Source organism: Lagopus muta, chromosome 1 (genome assembly GCF_023343835.1).
Source record: "Lagopus muta isolate bLagMut1 chromosome 1, bLagMut1 primary, whole genome shotgun sequence".
Taxonomy (NCBI): Eukaryota; Metazoa; Chordata; class Aves; order Galliformes; family Phasianidae; genus Lagopus; species Lagopus muta.
In genome coordinates this window covers 113,827,765-113,844,007 of record NC_064433.1, presented here as the reverse complement: position 1 = coordinate 113,844,007, position 16,243 = coordinate 113,827,765, and the positions used below count along the sequence as shown (strand labels likewise).

At 33.3% G+C, this 16,243-nt stretch overlaps 1 protein-coding gene across 16 annotated transcripts in view; it reads right to left on the bottom strand.

Annotated features, from left to right (window-relative positions):
• DMD (dystrophin) overlaps positions 1-16,243 on the bottom strand; it is a 1,043,969-nt gene that overhangs the window by 703,016 nt on the left and 324,710 nt on the right. For all 16 annotated transcript variants that reach the window (XM_048931232.1, XM_048931479.1, XM_048931663.1 and 13 more), the window contains 3 exons: positions 4,971-5,159; positions 4,475-4,656; positions 1,042-1,192 (listed from right to left, as the gene is read on the bottom strand). In XM_048931232.1, coding sequence (XP_048787189.1) covers positions 1,042-1,192; positions 4,475-4,656; positions 4,971-5,159 — 522 coding nt within the window. The remainder of the gene's footprint in view (positions 1-1,041; positions 1,193-4,474; positions 4,657-4,970; positions 5,160-16,243) is intronic.

Below are 16,243 nucleotides of genomic sequence, written 5' to 3'. Positions count from 1 at the left end.
ACTGCTTTTGATCTCTTCTATAGAAGCCACAAAAGCTGTTTTCAATATTAATTTGTTCTGGGAGATTATCTGCCCTCTAGAGCCTGTACACTATAGTACTGACATAGGCCATGAAGCAGCAAATGTTAAAACCTGTCAAGACACTACAGAACTCTAGACAGATTTTGAACTACTGCTGTGGAAACATTAATAGATTATCACAGTACATCTCTATCACCTCATTCTCTATTTTTTATACTTCTCAGTATCTTCCTAACACTATCACCATACGTGTCACAAATACATATATATGTATTACCTCTTTAAAGATACACTGACTCTTAGTAGTGCATATGTAAAGGTAATTAGGAAAAAAGTTCATTCATTGTGAAACTTCAATTAATGCAAAGCTGATTTAATTCAGTTAAAAAAATCTATTACATGAATTACAGTCTCTCTCCAGCTCCCTCTCTTTCAAATTGAAGAGCATTTTCCTTACGGAATATGGAATACATTGGTCAAATTGTCTTCCACACTTCTTTTATTAGTTTTTTTGTTTTTCATGGATACTATTAATTAATTAACTAATTATTAAAAGAGATTTTTTAAAGTTATTTTATAGTGCTTCATGGTCACATATTCACAGTCCCAGGAGTCCTAACAAGATGCTGCAACCCAGTTATGGCTACAGAATCAATGTTTTTACAGCATGCACGAGTAAAAATGCAACACGAAAAAAGAAAAAAAAACACATGCATTATAAAATCTGATAAGATTTGTATTATAATGTATAACAAAGAGAAGTTACAGTTGCCTAGTGTATTCTCGTGCATTGTTTATATGGAAAAAAGAAACTTTTTGTGTTAGGATAAAAGTCAGAATTGTGATACAGTAGCTCCATAAAAGCCTGTTAATTGTACAAAACAATTTATATTAAACCAAGATTCCTTATTACACTGCTGTGTTCTTATGGGAGGAATAGCCATTCAAAATGTTAAAAATTCACTTTTTAAAGCTTTTGGAAACTATATATGCATGCAGTACCCAAATTCCATATCATACCTTATGTTCTTCTACTTGACGCTTTAAGTCCTCTAGATCTGGTCCTAAGGGCTCTGAATCTATCTTCTTTGTCCTTTCCTCTGTTTTCGTTAGCCAGTCAGCTAACTGGGCTAGTTGCTGATTCTGGAGATCCATTAGGATTTTATGTAAACTGTAAAACAAAAAAATAACATCTCAATTTATACATGAAACAAAACCTGTCTAACCTTTATGCTCTTGATTATCTTTGTTAATATTACAGACTGCAAACTAGACGACAGCTTTGCAAGACTTTTCAATCTCAAAATCTGTTCTGTCCAGAAGACACAAAGAACATCCTTGGGCATTTTGATTGTTAAACTGATTTTCATGAGGCTAGATGTCAAGCCAGAATAAATATTTTCAGGCAGGTAAATGAAGATTTGTTGAAATAGTACTGAATTAGGCAATAATTAAATTGAAATTAATTCCAGAGTCCAGGAATTAAAAACAAAACAAATTAATAACAAACTTAATAACCCTTAATAACCATTAATATAATCCATTTAAAGAACCATGGAACTGGATATATTTCATGTTTTCTCTGAAGTTTTATTCTCTAGCTGCATTTCTATTACAGCTATTCAAAATTTCAAAACATCATTTGGATTCATAAACTTAAAAAAGACATGTACTTCAAAGGTTTCTTCAAATTAAGGATATTACACAGATCACTGAATCTTCATTTATCCAGTGGAGATATTCTCAAAAAACTAAAAGGTATTTTGATAACTCCAAAATGATCTGACCAGAAATCCATAAAAAATAGTTCACATTTCATACTTGACACCTTCAGAAATCCTTTAATCTTGTCTTGCCTAAACAGAATCCGCAACTCATCAAAAACACTTATGAAATAATATGTAAGCTGGGGCTGAGCAAAAGGAGCAAAGGAATTACAAGTAATTATTTCTATTTCCCATCTTCCACATACTATGGAATTTTAAACTTAGATCCAGTTCACCGTCCTCCATGATATTCAAACACAAAATACTTTTTCATTGAATTGAACCTGTTTTAAAAATTGTGGAAATCTCTATAAGGTGGTAAATGGCAGTAAGCTTTCCTCTCCCTAGTTTCATTTATCACTCTGAGATATTTTACAGCAAAGAATTCTGGGGAAAGGTAGGAGGAAGACATGAAAAATCAGGTTGTTTTACTTCACCATGTTAATGCATTACTTGCTGCAACAGTCAAGTATATTCAGTACATACTGAACACAGGGTAAATTCAACTTGTACCGCGTTTAAATAAATGCACTGCTGTGCTCCAAAATTCCTCTGATAGTCTGATCTCCCAAATGACTTTTCAAATATTAAGTCCCTTTCACTTTTATAATATCTGTTATTACTGAATCTTTTTAATTTTTGCTGATTGTCTGCATTTGTTTCCCTTGTGCTGTAGCATAGTCTATTTTTAATTTCACTCCCCACTGCAGAGGGCAGACAGTCCTGTGGTTCTTATCTTCACAAACCATCTCTGTTTGGATTGACAAGTCAGTCTATTGTTAAAGATGGGATTACAGCAGTGTGCTCAAAAGATTATTCTTTACAACAAGGTAGAAGATCCTGAAAGTTTAAATTGAGTCTAATAACATACAAATACATTACATGCGATATGAAAGCTGTTTCAGTTCATAAACCATCAGCTGGTGCCCGAATCTGTTGTGACTCAATAGTCAATATTAGCCATCTTTAAATTCATTGCTTCTAAGAAATTTTCTTCTACCTTAACCAAAATTTCATTAAGTTTATCCAATTTTTATGTTTATTTTTTAAATAAGAAATTAAAATTAAACAGTAACACCAGTAACACAACATTCTCTGTGAAGTTCTCATCTTCTGCTGATTTCATTCATCACTGATTTATGCAAGGTCATAATGGAGAGAAAACACAAAAACAAAATCTCAATACTCTGTTAAAAAAAAAAAAAAAAAAAAAAAAAAAAAAAAGAATGGGGAAAGGGGGAGAGGGAAGGAATTACTATGCATTTATTGCAGGAAAATTACCCAAACAAACATAACAATGTTATGTGATTGTTCAAAATTATAGCTTGCCTTTTAATATTGTATGCAATTCTGGTTGCTTTTATGCCAGAAAGATAAGGTAGAACTTATTTGCTCAAAGAAGAGCAAAAGAGCAAGATAAATAATAAAATACATGTATTTATAGCAAGAGTAAGAAAATCTAACTGATGTTGACCATGAATAAGTTAGCAGAGACCAGGTTAAAACCAACAAAAAGACACCGTCCCTCAGAAAAAATAGTAGGAAGAATCCTATGGAATTCACTGCCAAAGGATGCTTTGGATGGTATTAAGTTTACACAGGTCCAAAAAGATATGAAAAAAAAAAAAAAAAGATAAGTTACAAAATGGATACAACTATTTTCATCTCAGTAATCTCTCTCAACTGGAAACAACCTGAAGTCATGGAAGAGCTAAACAGACTGCATAATATAAGACGTGAACAATCAAATCAGTGCAGTGGTTCACAGAACCCACTGCTTGGTGTAGGTGCAACACACTGGTTTGCAGTAGGTGGATACAGCCCAATATTTCCTACCTACAGCAGCAAAAATGAGATGAAAAGATGCTCAGTATATCATGTACCTCCTCTAAAGCTTGTTCTTTTCCTGATTAACAAAGATATTCAAGAGATCTCAAATTTGGGTGGTTTGTTGCTGCACTTATTTGTATTTATTGTATAGAATGGCTATACTTAGTAATTAACTTCTTAACTATAAAGAAACTGACAGTGACATCCCATTAATTTTAAAGTATCCTGTGGATTTGACTCAGTATGATAGCTGTAAACTTCACCATTGCTTCCTTTTTACAGAAGGATCAGTAAGGGTGCAAAATTAAACAAAGCAAAACAGAATCCAGTCAGCTGAGTTTGAAGCTGAATTATTGCATTAGACAGGAATTAAAAGACTCCATGTGAAAAAAAAAAAAAAAAAATCTGAGAAAAAGGTATGTGAAAGACAGGTACATAACAGAATTTTCTTCAAGCTGAAGGAATTCAATTCTCAAAAATAAAGTCACCTTTCAATAAATTTCTTCTGTTAAACACACCATACAGAGCAAAACAGATTACAGCAGCACAATGACAAGATTTTACTTTATGAACTTTCTTATAATAAATACTACTATGGAAAACAAAATTTCAAAACAAGACACAGAAATGTTAACATTTCTAATTTTAATTAGAATTTTTTAAACACTATTTTTAACATTAAAAGCAATACTTAAAATGTATTTAAGCTTCAGTGTCACTACACGTCAAATTTCAGGTTAAAATAAAAGCAGTAAGGTTGAATCTTTTTTACACTGAAAAATGCACAGCTGTTACTCAAGTTCAGGATTGTTCCACCTAAATTTGATGCATATTAGTTTACCTGGCATATCACTTACTTGCTTTGTTTTTCCATACTTGCAACCCTGAGACTTTCCCATCGAGAATTGAGTAGATTCATTTGTTCTTGAATTTCGTTTTCTTCATCATCTGAAAGCCTTCCAATTGTTAAAAGTTGACTTCCAACTTGCAAAACGTTACCAACACGGCCTTGGTGAGCTGTTAATTCCATCATGAAACCCTGACAATAGAAAGAAGATTCTGTTTTAAGTTTAATTCACTGGAAGGGAAGAGCAAACTTTAGAGAAATATCTTCAATTCCACCATATTCCAAACCTGATTTTTCAATTTTTTTTTTCCCAAACTCTCCTCAAATCTTGTAACACAAAAGAGAAATAAGCACTTTAACATTTTGCATTCAGTACTGCCTTTAAATTCTACAAATAAAAATTTAAAATAAACAAATACATATATTTGTTTAATATACATCTTTTTTATTTTCTTACAAGACCCAAGTAGATAAATGACCAACAGAAGATGATTATAAATACATACCTCATGGGTATGAAACTGTTCTTTAACAACTTCTACATCACTGGATATATCCCCTTGTGCTTGTAATGCATCTTCAGCAGAGAGAAGCCACGTGAGTACTTCTTCTAAAGCAGTTTGGTAGCTGTCAAGATCCATTTCGGACCTCATCACTGTGGTGGTATATGTTCTTTTTTCAACAGTTTCTAAAAACTGATCAAAAACAGTAATGCAAAGAGAACCTACTCAGACAGTTCTAGAAAGGAATACATAAAATGCCATTTTCTTGTATAATAAAACAGCTTTTTATATAACAATTTGACAGCTAATGCAAGGGATTACATATTAGTATACTTTCTAATTAGCCAAGATAAATTGAGGAAAATAACTAAATTCAGATTAAATGAGATATTTTACACACAAATTCAAATTATCTAGCAAACATTCAGAAAAACTGCAATATTTAAATTGTAGCTGTAGAGTTCTGTTATACTCTTTTGGAACTGAAAGAAATTTATTTTCTACAGCAGCTAGTAAAACTATATCATCAGAAAGCTGCAAGTTGCATGCTGACACTGCAGTGAAACCAATACATCAATAACAAGTATTTAATAACTACTCTGATCTTAGAAGACAAAACAGAAGCTACAAACATGGCTTGATATAGAAAATGTCACCTCATAAATTTATAAAAAAATCTGACAAAGTTTAATTAATTTGCAAGCTAGTCAGTACAAAAGCAAACACATAAAATTATATTTAGGCCTCCATCAAAAAATATATCAAGAAATTTAATGATTTATTAGCATAAATATACTTGAGCAAAGAGAACATTTGGTAGACCTTTGAAGCCTTTCACTGTAGCTTAGGACAGAAAGTCAAAGTTTAATCCTAGAACTAAAATGGATGTAATGTGATCACTAAAAAGGAATGTGCGCTAGGCTAACTTAACTTCTTCACTGTTCACATGTGAAAAAAGCTGCTTAGTAAATAAGGGTACATCATAAAAGCAGGCTTGGAAATCTGATGACCTCAATAATCTGGTTTTAATAAAATTAATAGTGATGCACAGACAGTATCAGCACATATTCCTGCTGACAAATCAACATCTGAACTGTATGCAAGTCTAGATTTTTAAGTGTTATATAAATTTCATTAAGAAATAACCCAACCATATTACATTTATGCAGTAAGTTATCTTTTAATTACCTAATTTACTACAGAAAGAGGTAAACTGACCATTGTTCCATCTGTCATCTGACTGAAAATTCTCCATCTGAAAATCTCTCATCCTCTAGATACAACACAGAATGTTCTCTCATGTATGATATCTCTTAAAGCAAACACTTGCTAACTGCTCCTCTGCAGAACAAATACTTGGTGTAATTTTCCCTAGTAATTTTGATAAGACTTTTCTCTCATGTTATTGTAAATACTGTATGAAATTGCATTAAAAAATCCCAAACTAGCAAAAAACTACAAAATGGTGAAGATTATCTTCTGCACAACTTTAATAAAATTTTGAGAAATGTAAAAGAGAAAAGCAAACAGTAATATAAATGGATATCAAAGTAGCTTCTTGGCATCTACTCCAATCTATTGTATTCTCTCATTCAAAAAAATTGCAGTTTCCTGACATAAGAGAATCAGAAAAGAGCTAAAGGAAGTATAAGCAAAGGACTGTGCACAATGGCATCAGTAAGCCCTTTATTTGGTGTTGGGAGGCAACAATAAATTTTCCATGTTCCCTGAAATTTTACAGCATCACTGACTGCAGAGAACTGGAATCAGTCCTTAGGGAACGTAGCAGAGAAATGGATGCTTGTTGATGTGTAAACAATAAAAACCAAACAAACAAACAAAAAAAAACCAAAAAAAAAACAACATATCTGTGGATGACACAAGTTCCTGAATGTGTCTGTGTCACTATAACATTGTACATTCTTTTCTTCTTTTCCTCCATGCTTATGGTGATAAGAAGGAGCAATAGCTAGAGAATAACCATCAGACGCAGAAATATTATTAGCCACTTGTTATTCTAGAGCACGCAGTCTATTTCTTTTCAGATCTGAAGCAACAATCTGATGTTGAGCTGTATCTTCACTACTTCTATCAGTGCTTTTTAGCTATATGAAATAACTGAGCATTCTTGCTCATCCTGCATATGGAATGCAGAACAGTGGAAACTCCAATTGTGCTATGCAAACACAGACTAGCAGATGACTATTTTTCCTGTAACATTCCCAACATTCCCATTTATAACAAAGATTCCTGTTAGCTCAGCTGTAAATGGAACATTAAACACCATATTAAATATTCACATTTGGAAGCAGACAGGTACTACAACATGCATTGTGTTAAAAAAAAAAAAAAAAAAGTTAACAAAAAGAAGTTAGGTATCTCAGTATGATATTCTGTATAACCCAAGAATAATGAACATTGAAATAATCCACTAGCAACAACTAAAGTCCTGAATTTTATACATAATAATGGTAGACAAATTAGTTTAAAAACAAACCATACCTGCCAGTATCTTTATTTCTGAATTCATATAAAATCTTTTCAGAATTAATACAATACTGAGAAAAATAGAATTTGATGTTATTGCATATACCACATTGAGACCAAAACCATGGACTTGCTAACGGAGATAGCTACCATGAATGGTTTCCAACCATAATTCTTAAGAGAATAAAAAACAGTTCAGACAAGCTGAAATTAGACTGTTGTGGTGTATTACTAGGAAAACTATACTTCAGAAAAAAACCTGCTCATATGTGCATGCATGCAGTCTCCTTCTTGAATAAAAACTATTATTAGTAAGGAATTTAATTATTGCACAAAAGAAAGCTGATTGGGTGCAGTCAAATCAAAACATCCCGTTTGTTTATATAATCCATTGAGTAACAACACATGCATGAAGACACAAATGCTAAGGGGAAATTAAACCAAACAATTCAGATATTTGATGAAAGCTGCCTTACATCCAGCTGGGAATCAGCAAGGCAGCCACATCGGAAGTGTTTTGGAAAATTAACTAGTCTTTTTTTTGTATGGAAAACAGGGGTTGACCTAGAAGGCAAAAAAAAAACAAAAAACAAAAAACAAAAAAAAACCAACAACAACAACTTTGGACACAAAGGTAGTCCTCTAGGACCCTTTTTTTTTTTTTTTTTTTTTTTTTGGCCAATGAACACAGACGTATCCTATGTGTATAAAAATATGGGAATGTGAGTTTTTATATACTTCACCATTTTCTTCTGGGGAGACTAGGGGCTGTCAAGAGTGTAAGACCCTCAGGAACATTTTGCTTCAAATTAAAATCTAAAAAGAGAAAATAAAAAGCACTCGATCTTCTGAAACTGGAAAAATAAGGCTTGCTTGGCAGCTGTCTGAATTAATTCACAGTGATTAAATGATGAGCTTCCAGCTGCTTCAGGGTGAGAAAGCGAGGAGAGTGAGGGTTGCTCACCTACCACTATATTATATTCCCAAAGGAAGGAGAAGATTCGCACGTGCTAGTAAATTTTCCAAGAATTTTTGTATTATTAACTAAGACTCCTTATGAGTTTGAGAAATTACTTAGTTTCTGGAAGCAGTTTTACAGTAAATACTTAGGATCTATTGTAGCACTCTTATTTACATTACATCTTTCTTCGTTTCAAATCTGCCTTTGTCTCACTGTATGATATGAATCTAGATCAACACTTTTAAAATTCAGAGGCATCAAATGTTAAAGAAACATTTCTTTTTAACAAATGCAATTTTATATTCAGTGTAGTTTTCTCCTTTGGAAAAACCGCCTTTGCAGAATTACAGCCTCAGAAAATAGCATGCAATTTGACCATCTAATCACAGTTCCTACCAGGAAAGACAGATATCACTGCTTATCCCATCAGTTGTGCAAGGTTTCTCATTACAAAATCATATTTCATGTCTTTAAAATTGTAAAATTATAACTGTTCAGACTGAAATGTTCTTCACAATAATAAAGACTATGATAATATCATAGGATGGTTCGGTCATTTTTGGTCATAAAACTGATATATTGTCCAGGTCACTTGTTACTACACCATTAACTACTTCCCCATTATAAATGAGGCTGGTATTTTCAGTTTATTCAGGATTCTAGTAATTTCTTTGCAAGTGGAAATATCTTTGATCAGGAAGGGGCTCTTTTTGCCATTCATATGAAAATTCACTCAAGATTCACTTATCAAAAATCTGAAAAACTGCAGTTTTTGCTCGCTCATTTGAGGCACCCTACATTATAGCAGCAGATTTCTTTAGTGAATCCATTTACACTGAAGATGGTTCCATCTGGATGAATCTCCCTCTCCTTGCAACTGGCAGTTTTCACATGTAGTAGACTTGTAAGTCCACTGCAACTGAACAAGTCAAAGGCAGGCAGCGTGAATCTAAATGTATTACAGATGAAAGAAAATGCTGAAAATATTGTCTGGAAATGGTAAAAGAAAATGCTTATATTTAACCACTCAACCACTCCCACAGATACAGCTGGTACACATAAAGTCTGGAAAAGCCACAGATGTCCCTGGCTACAGACAATTGCGCATGAAGTATGCTCTAGAAGTATGCTCAAGTCAACTGAAAACTAGTGAAAATCTTGAAACAAATGGTATGAGATGACTAAGGGAAGAGACTAAGACTAGGTAAGAAAAAGAATAACTAAGAATTGTTAAAACAGTATAAGAGTTAAGAAATAGGAACTGAGACAGTCAGCTACCTGGAATAATCCAATTTTCTCACAATTGGAAGCTTTTTAGTTTTACATGTATGGTCAAATAAATCATTCAAAAAAAGGATTTCATCCCTTCATTTACTTGTTTTCTTCAACATACCTATACCTGAAAAAACAGAACAGTTTTTGTTACAAGCTCTTTGACTCACTTTTCACAAAACCTACTTAAACATATATGCTATTTATTCTTTTAAATTTATCAGAAAACATTTCAGCCTTTTCCATTTTCTAATTATATTGAGATTTTTGTTCTATGAAATGTATCCCTGTTTGAAGTATTATTGATGGCAAGATGCACAGTACTTTCTTCAAAGAATGGCCCTTCTTCAAACAATTAAGAATTATGACTCTAAACAGTAAGATGACTTGATATAGATGTGTTAAACGAACTGACTGTGATTGAACTGAATTAATTCACCATACACCTATAAGAAAATTCAGATTTCTTGCTATGAAAATGCCACCATTTCTCATCACTTCCCTATTCCAATCCAAGAAGAAGCCAAATTCTAATGGGATGTATATTTCAGGTGCTGTTACTTTGTACAGTAGAATGTCAGGTCATCACATTTCTAAAAAACATGTAAGTGTGCTCTTCACATAAAGAAAGGTAAAAATTTCACAGCAGAATAAATTTGCAGTATTAATGAATCTTGACAAAATTATCTGATAGAAAGTAGAAGCAGGGTTCTGAAAGTACATGACAGATACAGAAATCTGGGTCTGTTCTCAGTACTTGATAGATACTGTTACCAATGGGGTGAATATCTATAGGTAATTTTATCCATTGATGATTATTATTCCACACTAAAATCTGAGTTGTGATTGTTGTGTGACAAAGAATCCAAGATGGAAGAGAAAATGTAATATATATATATATTTTTTTTAATTTTTAAAACTGTGAATTCATAACATAATAAGGTCTTCAGTCACTTTAACATAGACTGTTCTGACAAAGACCTTTTAAATGCTCTATGTTCTTAATTAAAATGTATTTTAAATACTTCCATAAGCAGAAAGGCCATTAAGATGGATAACAGAAAACCAGGATAGAGATAAGTTAATTCTATCTTAGCCAAAATAAATACAAGTGAGTTACCCAAAAAAGCACCAAATAGTCTCTTAATGTATTGTATTGGAATTGACAAACAAATGCAGACTTTATTCCTTTTCTCTTTGTTGAAAGAGAAATGGAGAAACATATATCAAAGCTATTTTGCTTAATTGACATTGGAGATTTCAAGAATAAGACTACGGATACAAGGGCCAAGAGTAAGAAGTTAAAAAAAAAAATTAAAAAATCAGGGTTCTCTTCATTTTCATATACACTTCACTGTGAATTCTACAGCTTTCTACTTCAAACAGCCATGAAAATATAATTTGATGCTTATTTCTCCATCATTCTGGTGAAAATATTAGACTTCTTTCCACTACCCTGTTTAGTTGTTGACATTTCTGCTTTGTTTTATATTCTCTCTCCCTCCTGCTACTTACCTGGTATTATGTTACATCTATTGGTGTTACATAAAATCTTTGTGGTGACATGGACAACGGAATTGAGCGCAACCTCAGCAATCTGCTGATGGCACCAAGTTGTGTGCTGAAGTTGACGCACTGGAGGGAAGAGATGCAATTCAAAGAGATCTTGATAGACTTGAGAGGTGGGCCTCTATGAAACATGTGCAGCTCAATAAGGCCAAGTGCGAGGTCATGCACCTTGGTCGGGCCAATCCCAAACATGAATTCAGGCTGGCCAGAGAAAGAATGGAGTACAGCCCTGTTCAGAAGAACTTGGAGTTTTTGGTGGATGAAAAGTTTGATGCTAACCAAGAGTGTGTGCTTGCAGCCTAGAAAGTCAGCTGGTTCTAAGGCTGCATAAAAAGAAATGTGACCAGCAGGTCAGTGGAGATTCTTCTCACCCTCTACTCTGGAGTCCTCACCTATAATACTGAATCCAGGTATGAGGCCCCCAGCATAAGTATAGGGACCTGTTAGAGTGAGTCCAGAGAAGAGACAGATGTTCAGAGTACTGGAGCACTATTCCTATGAAGACAGGCTTTGAGAATTGAGGTGGTTCCGGATGGAGAAGAGAAAACTCCAGGGAGGAATTCTAGAGGCCTTCCAGGACATAAAGGAGGCGTACAGAAAAGATGAGGAATGACTCTTTATCACGGAGTGTAGCAACAGGACAAGGAGTAACAACAGTTTTGAACTAAAAGACTTAGGTTAGAAATTAAGAATAAATTCTTCCCTCTGGGATTGGTAAAACACTGGAACAGGTTGCCAAGAGAAGCTGGGGATACACTACCTTTGAAGTGTTCAAAGCCAGGTTGAATAGGGCACTGAGCAGATCAGTATAGTGGAGATTAGATGGAGGAAATTGGAAAGTATATATAAAATGTAGTTGAAAACAAACATTTTCAAATCTGTGAGCCACATATGCAATGGAGCCAAGCACCAAAGGTAGCTTTACAAGTAAGCCTGCTGTGCCTCACAGTTCATTTTTCAGATTTTGCAATTGCTATACACTTCCAAGGAATTTTATAATAATAGTAAGATTTACAAATCATGTAAATAGTTCTTAAACAGGTGAGGGCACTTTGGGCAATTTTTATTAACAGATGGAACTGCTAATGTTGAACTTGTTTTTTTTTTCCCCACAGAGTACACTATCAGTATATCTCACAAAAAAATGCTTGTCCCATAAGAGCTGCTGATCAAAAAAGAAAGTATCACTATTAATGTCTAGACAAGTTACGGAAAGTCAAATCAAATGAATTAGCTCACAGATCTAAACTCAAATTCATTAAATGCACCAACTGGTAACAAAATCACATTTTCCATCTTCAGAAGATGAATGAAACATGAATTATTGCTGAATGACAGCATAGAAGTTACATTAAAAGGAAGAAATAAATGGTTTTAAGATATACATGTGTGTGTGTGTGTGTGTGTGTGTGTGCATTCATTTATAAATATCTGAAAAAGCATTGACTATCATGTCAGAATACTTCTGTATAGCACAGTATAATCCTTAAGCTCAAAATTCAAGTTACTGAATGTATCGTCATAGAGAAACATAAAAAGCTAGAAGTCACAAAATATAAAGGCTGGAAGATGAAATAAGCTGCAAACAGAAAATTTTATCATACTTTCTTTGCAAACTGCAAGCATATGAATCTTAATTGACCAGTAATCTGCACTGCATTTAACTCTATTTGCTGTGAGTTTTAACCAGCAAAAGCAATAAATTACAAAATATAATTTGCAAATATAAATTGCAAAATTTAAGTCAATGATTACCTCAAATATTTTATTCACAGAAATTAATTCTTCTATTATTTTGGGCTACCAATCCATGATAATTCTCCTCAGGATTTTCATCAAAGATCATTTGGTCTTCAGAATAAGAATATGTAACTCAAAATTCTTTTTATATATTCACACAGTACAGTACTAAAAAGCTTCAACAGCAAGAGCAATTAACCAAAAAATGATACATCTATAACATGACTCTTTTAAGAAATATTTGGGACAAGAGCCAATTAGTGGATATACTAATTAGTTTCTCTGAAGTTGAGGACACAGGCTTGGAGATTTTAGAGTATTAAAAATTGTGTAATCATAGTTGGGAGACTTTATTTAAAAAGTTGGTTTTGCACAGTCATCTAAAATCTTAGTCAGTCAAATTGCCTTGAATAGGCTGAATACTCTGTTCATGGCTCTTATGTGCTTTACCCTCATTAGACTTAACTCTTCCTAAATGCATTTTTGCTTATATTAAACTTAAAGAGGTTTTCCATTTTCAACAGAAATCATGTCAAAGAATATATTTTTAATTTAAAATTACAAGCTAACAAAAAAGCTGTTCCATAAGTGGATTAAGTAATTTAATATTTCTTACCAATTCTGTAGTATGACTGCCTAACTTGTCTCAACATGTTCTGAATGATAAATCTAAAGCTGAAAATGAGATAAAATGATAGCTGTTCACCTCACTACAGGGTTTTTTTTTCCTCCTCTGAATGCGCAGCCCCACATTTTTAAGTTCAGTAATCATATCAAATTTATTACTAATAATTTTAATAGATAAAAAAAACCGGAACATACAAGTATTTCTAGACATATGAAAAGCACACAAAAATACTGCTAAACATTTACAAAGACAAGCATCCAGATGTAAGAACAGGATAAAAATCCACTCAGTACAGCTAACTATTAAGATACCACAGAATCAGATATTTTTTTGAATTGGAAGGGACCCTTAAAGGTCACCAATTCTTCTGTAATGGACAGGGACACCTACAGCTACATCCAGGTGCTCGGAGCCCATCCAGCCTGACCTTGAAGGTTTCCAAGGACAGATCTTCAAACACCCATCTGTGGCTCCAGAAATTTCAGAGCCATAGATCAGAGGAGAGTAAGTGAAAACACACTAATATTTCAGTACATGTAATCAGTCTTACTTATTTTCTTGTTCCTATGTATCCATTGCTAGTCGTTTCTGAAAACAGGATAGAGTGCTGAAAAAAAATATGTATCTTTTTTCTGAATACTCAAAGCTAGTTTGTTGTCACACAGACCTATTATAGAGACTGTCAAATTTAACTGGAGGTGTACGAAAGCAGAAACATAGGACAGTTTCATGCTATACTTTAGGTATTTGTAAGACTTCCTGCAAAAATGAAGAATTAAACATGCTTAGATTACTACCAGTTATTTTTTCTGAAGCTATTTATTAACAGACTTCACCTCCCACATCTCCCAATTATATCCTGTCACATTTGTTTTCCTCTCAGAGTAAAGAGAAAAAAAAAAAAACTTGTATAATTGAAACAGAATTTCATCACAGCAATTTCAGTTAGTCACTGTAATAAAATTCTGCACAGTAAATTTACATTTGAAAACCAGGATTTCGGGGTAGCAGAAGCACCTTAATTAGCATTCAAACAATCTGTATTTTATAGGTCAAGGGGTTTTTGTGTTTATTTTTTTTCCTGCTATACATATTTGCACATGCATTTTTGTGTCAAAATAACCTGACCTATGAAAGATATGAAAGAAATACCTGACCTATGAAAGAAGTACTGTCTCATAATTGCTATTTAGGTGATAAAATGTTTCCCCTGTGTGTATGTATATGCATATTTTAATACATACATATGTAGCGTAATGAATTAATTCATTTAATTAATATTCAGAATGCATGTGTCCTGTTTTCTTCCTAAGTGGTGTTTACACTAAGTCAAGGACTTATCTATCTCTTGAATTGTCCTGACAGCAAGGAGCTGGGGGCACACCAGGAGTTGGACAGGGACAGAACCAGGACAGCTAGATCAAACTGATCAGCTCCTTTATCACATGGTGTTGTGCTGAACAATAAAACTTGGGAGGGATGGCTGAGTAGGGGGTTGCTACTCAGGGACTGCTTGGGCATTGGTTGGCAGGTGGTGAACTTGGTAACAGAGGCATGTGAGAAACAGCCAATCTTATTTTTAAGATCACATTTCTACTATTCACAATATTTTCACATGTAATTCAGGTGGGAAAAGCTATGCAGTCATGTAGTTCTCTGTTGGTTATCAAACTCCAATGTCTTCAGGAATAGATAGTATGCTGTATAATCTCTCTATGTTTATTCCACTGTGAAATTCAAACTCAATAAGTTACTCTGAGTAAACTAATACTAAGTACTAGAAATGCAGTTCCTATAATGGTACTAATAGCATAATTCAGCCTCCATTCAGTTGTTCATTTCTGCTAGCTTATTTTTTGTGCAGGCTACTTTAATAAATGCTGGTAGTGAAGAACAAATATATTTGGAAAATTAATGTGTTCTGTTTAAAACAAATTGTTATTGTTACTGTTTTATATTGGATTGGATATATTAGATACGTACACTGTTATCAACAACTTCACATTCGAGAGACTCAGTGGTACAGCATTAGCTCAAATTAACATTCTGAGTTTTGTGTATCCTTCCTATCCTATGGTACGCCTTCAAATGTAAGCAATTAAAAAAAACCCTAAGAAATGGATTCCTATTCAATATAAGATAAATAAAAAATGCCTAATATGGCAATATTATTTTATAGGCCAAAACTTTCTTTTAGAGGTGAATGCTTCCACTCACACTCATGAGGTTTCTAATTTTGCAATAGATTTTGACAACAGATTGAATTTATGTAACAGACTCTTCAGAAACAAAACCAAACAGTTGTTCTATTACAGTACATCCTAGAAAGAACCTCGTGCTATGTGTGCCTTTCAAAAAACTACAGATGAAACTTAAAACATGTTGAAAACATCTAAAAATAACAAACAAAAAAATAAAGCGTAGAGTGTGTTACAGAAAGAATGTACAGTTCTCGTTCAAAAATTCTAATAATATAGACAGAGAATGACTTATGCAATCTTGCTATGTTTCTAACTGTAAGAAAAAAATAATTCCAATCAAGTATCCCTTTTGTTCTTTGATATTACAAACCATGTGGAGGTGAATTATTCAGATTTATTAGATCAATGCTGAGTATAC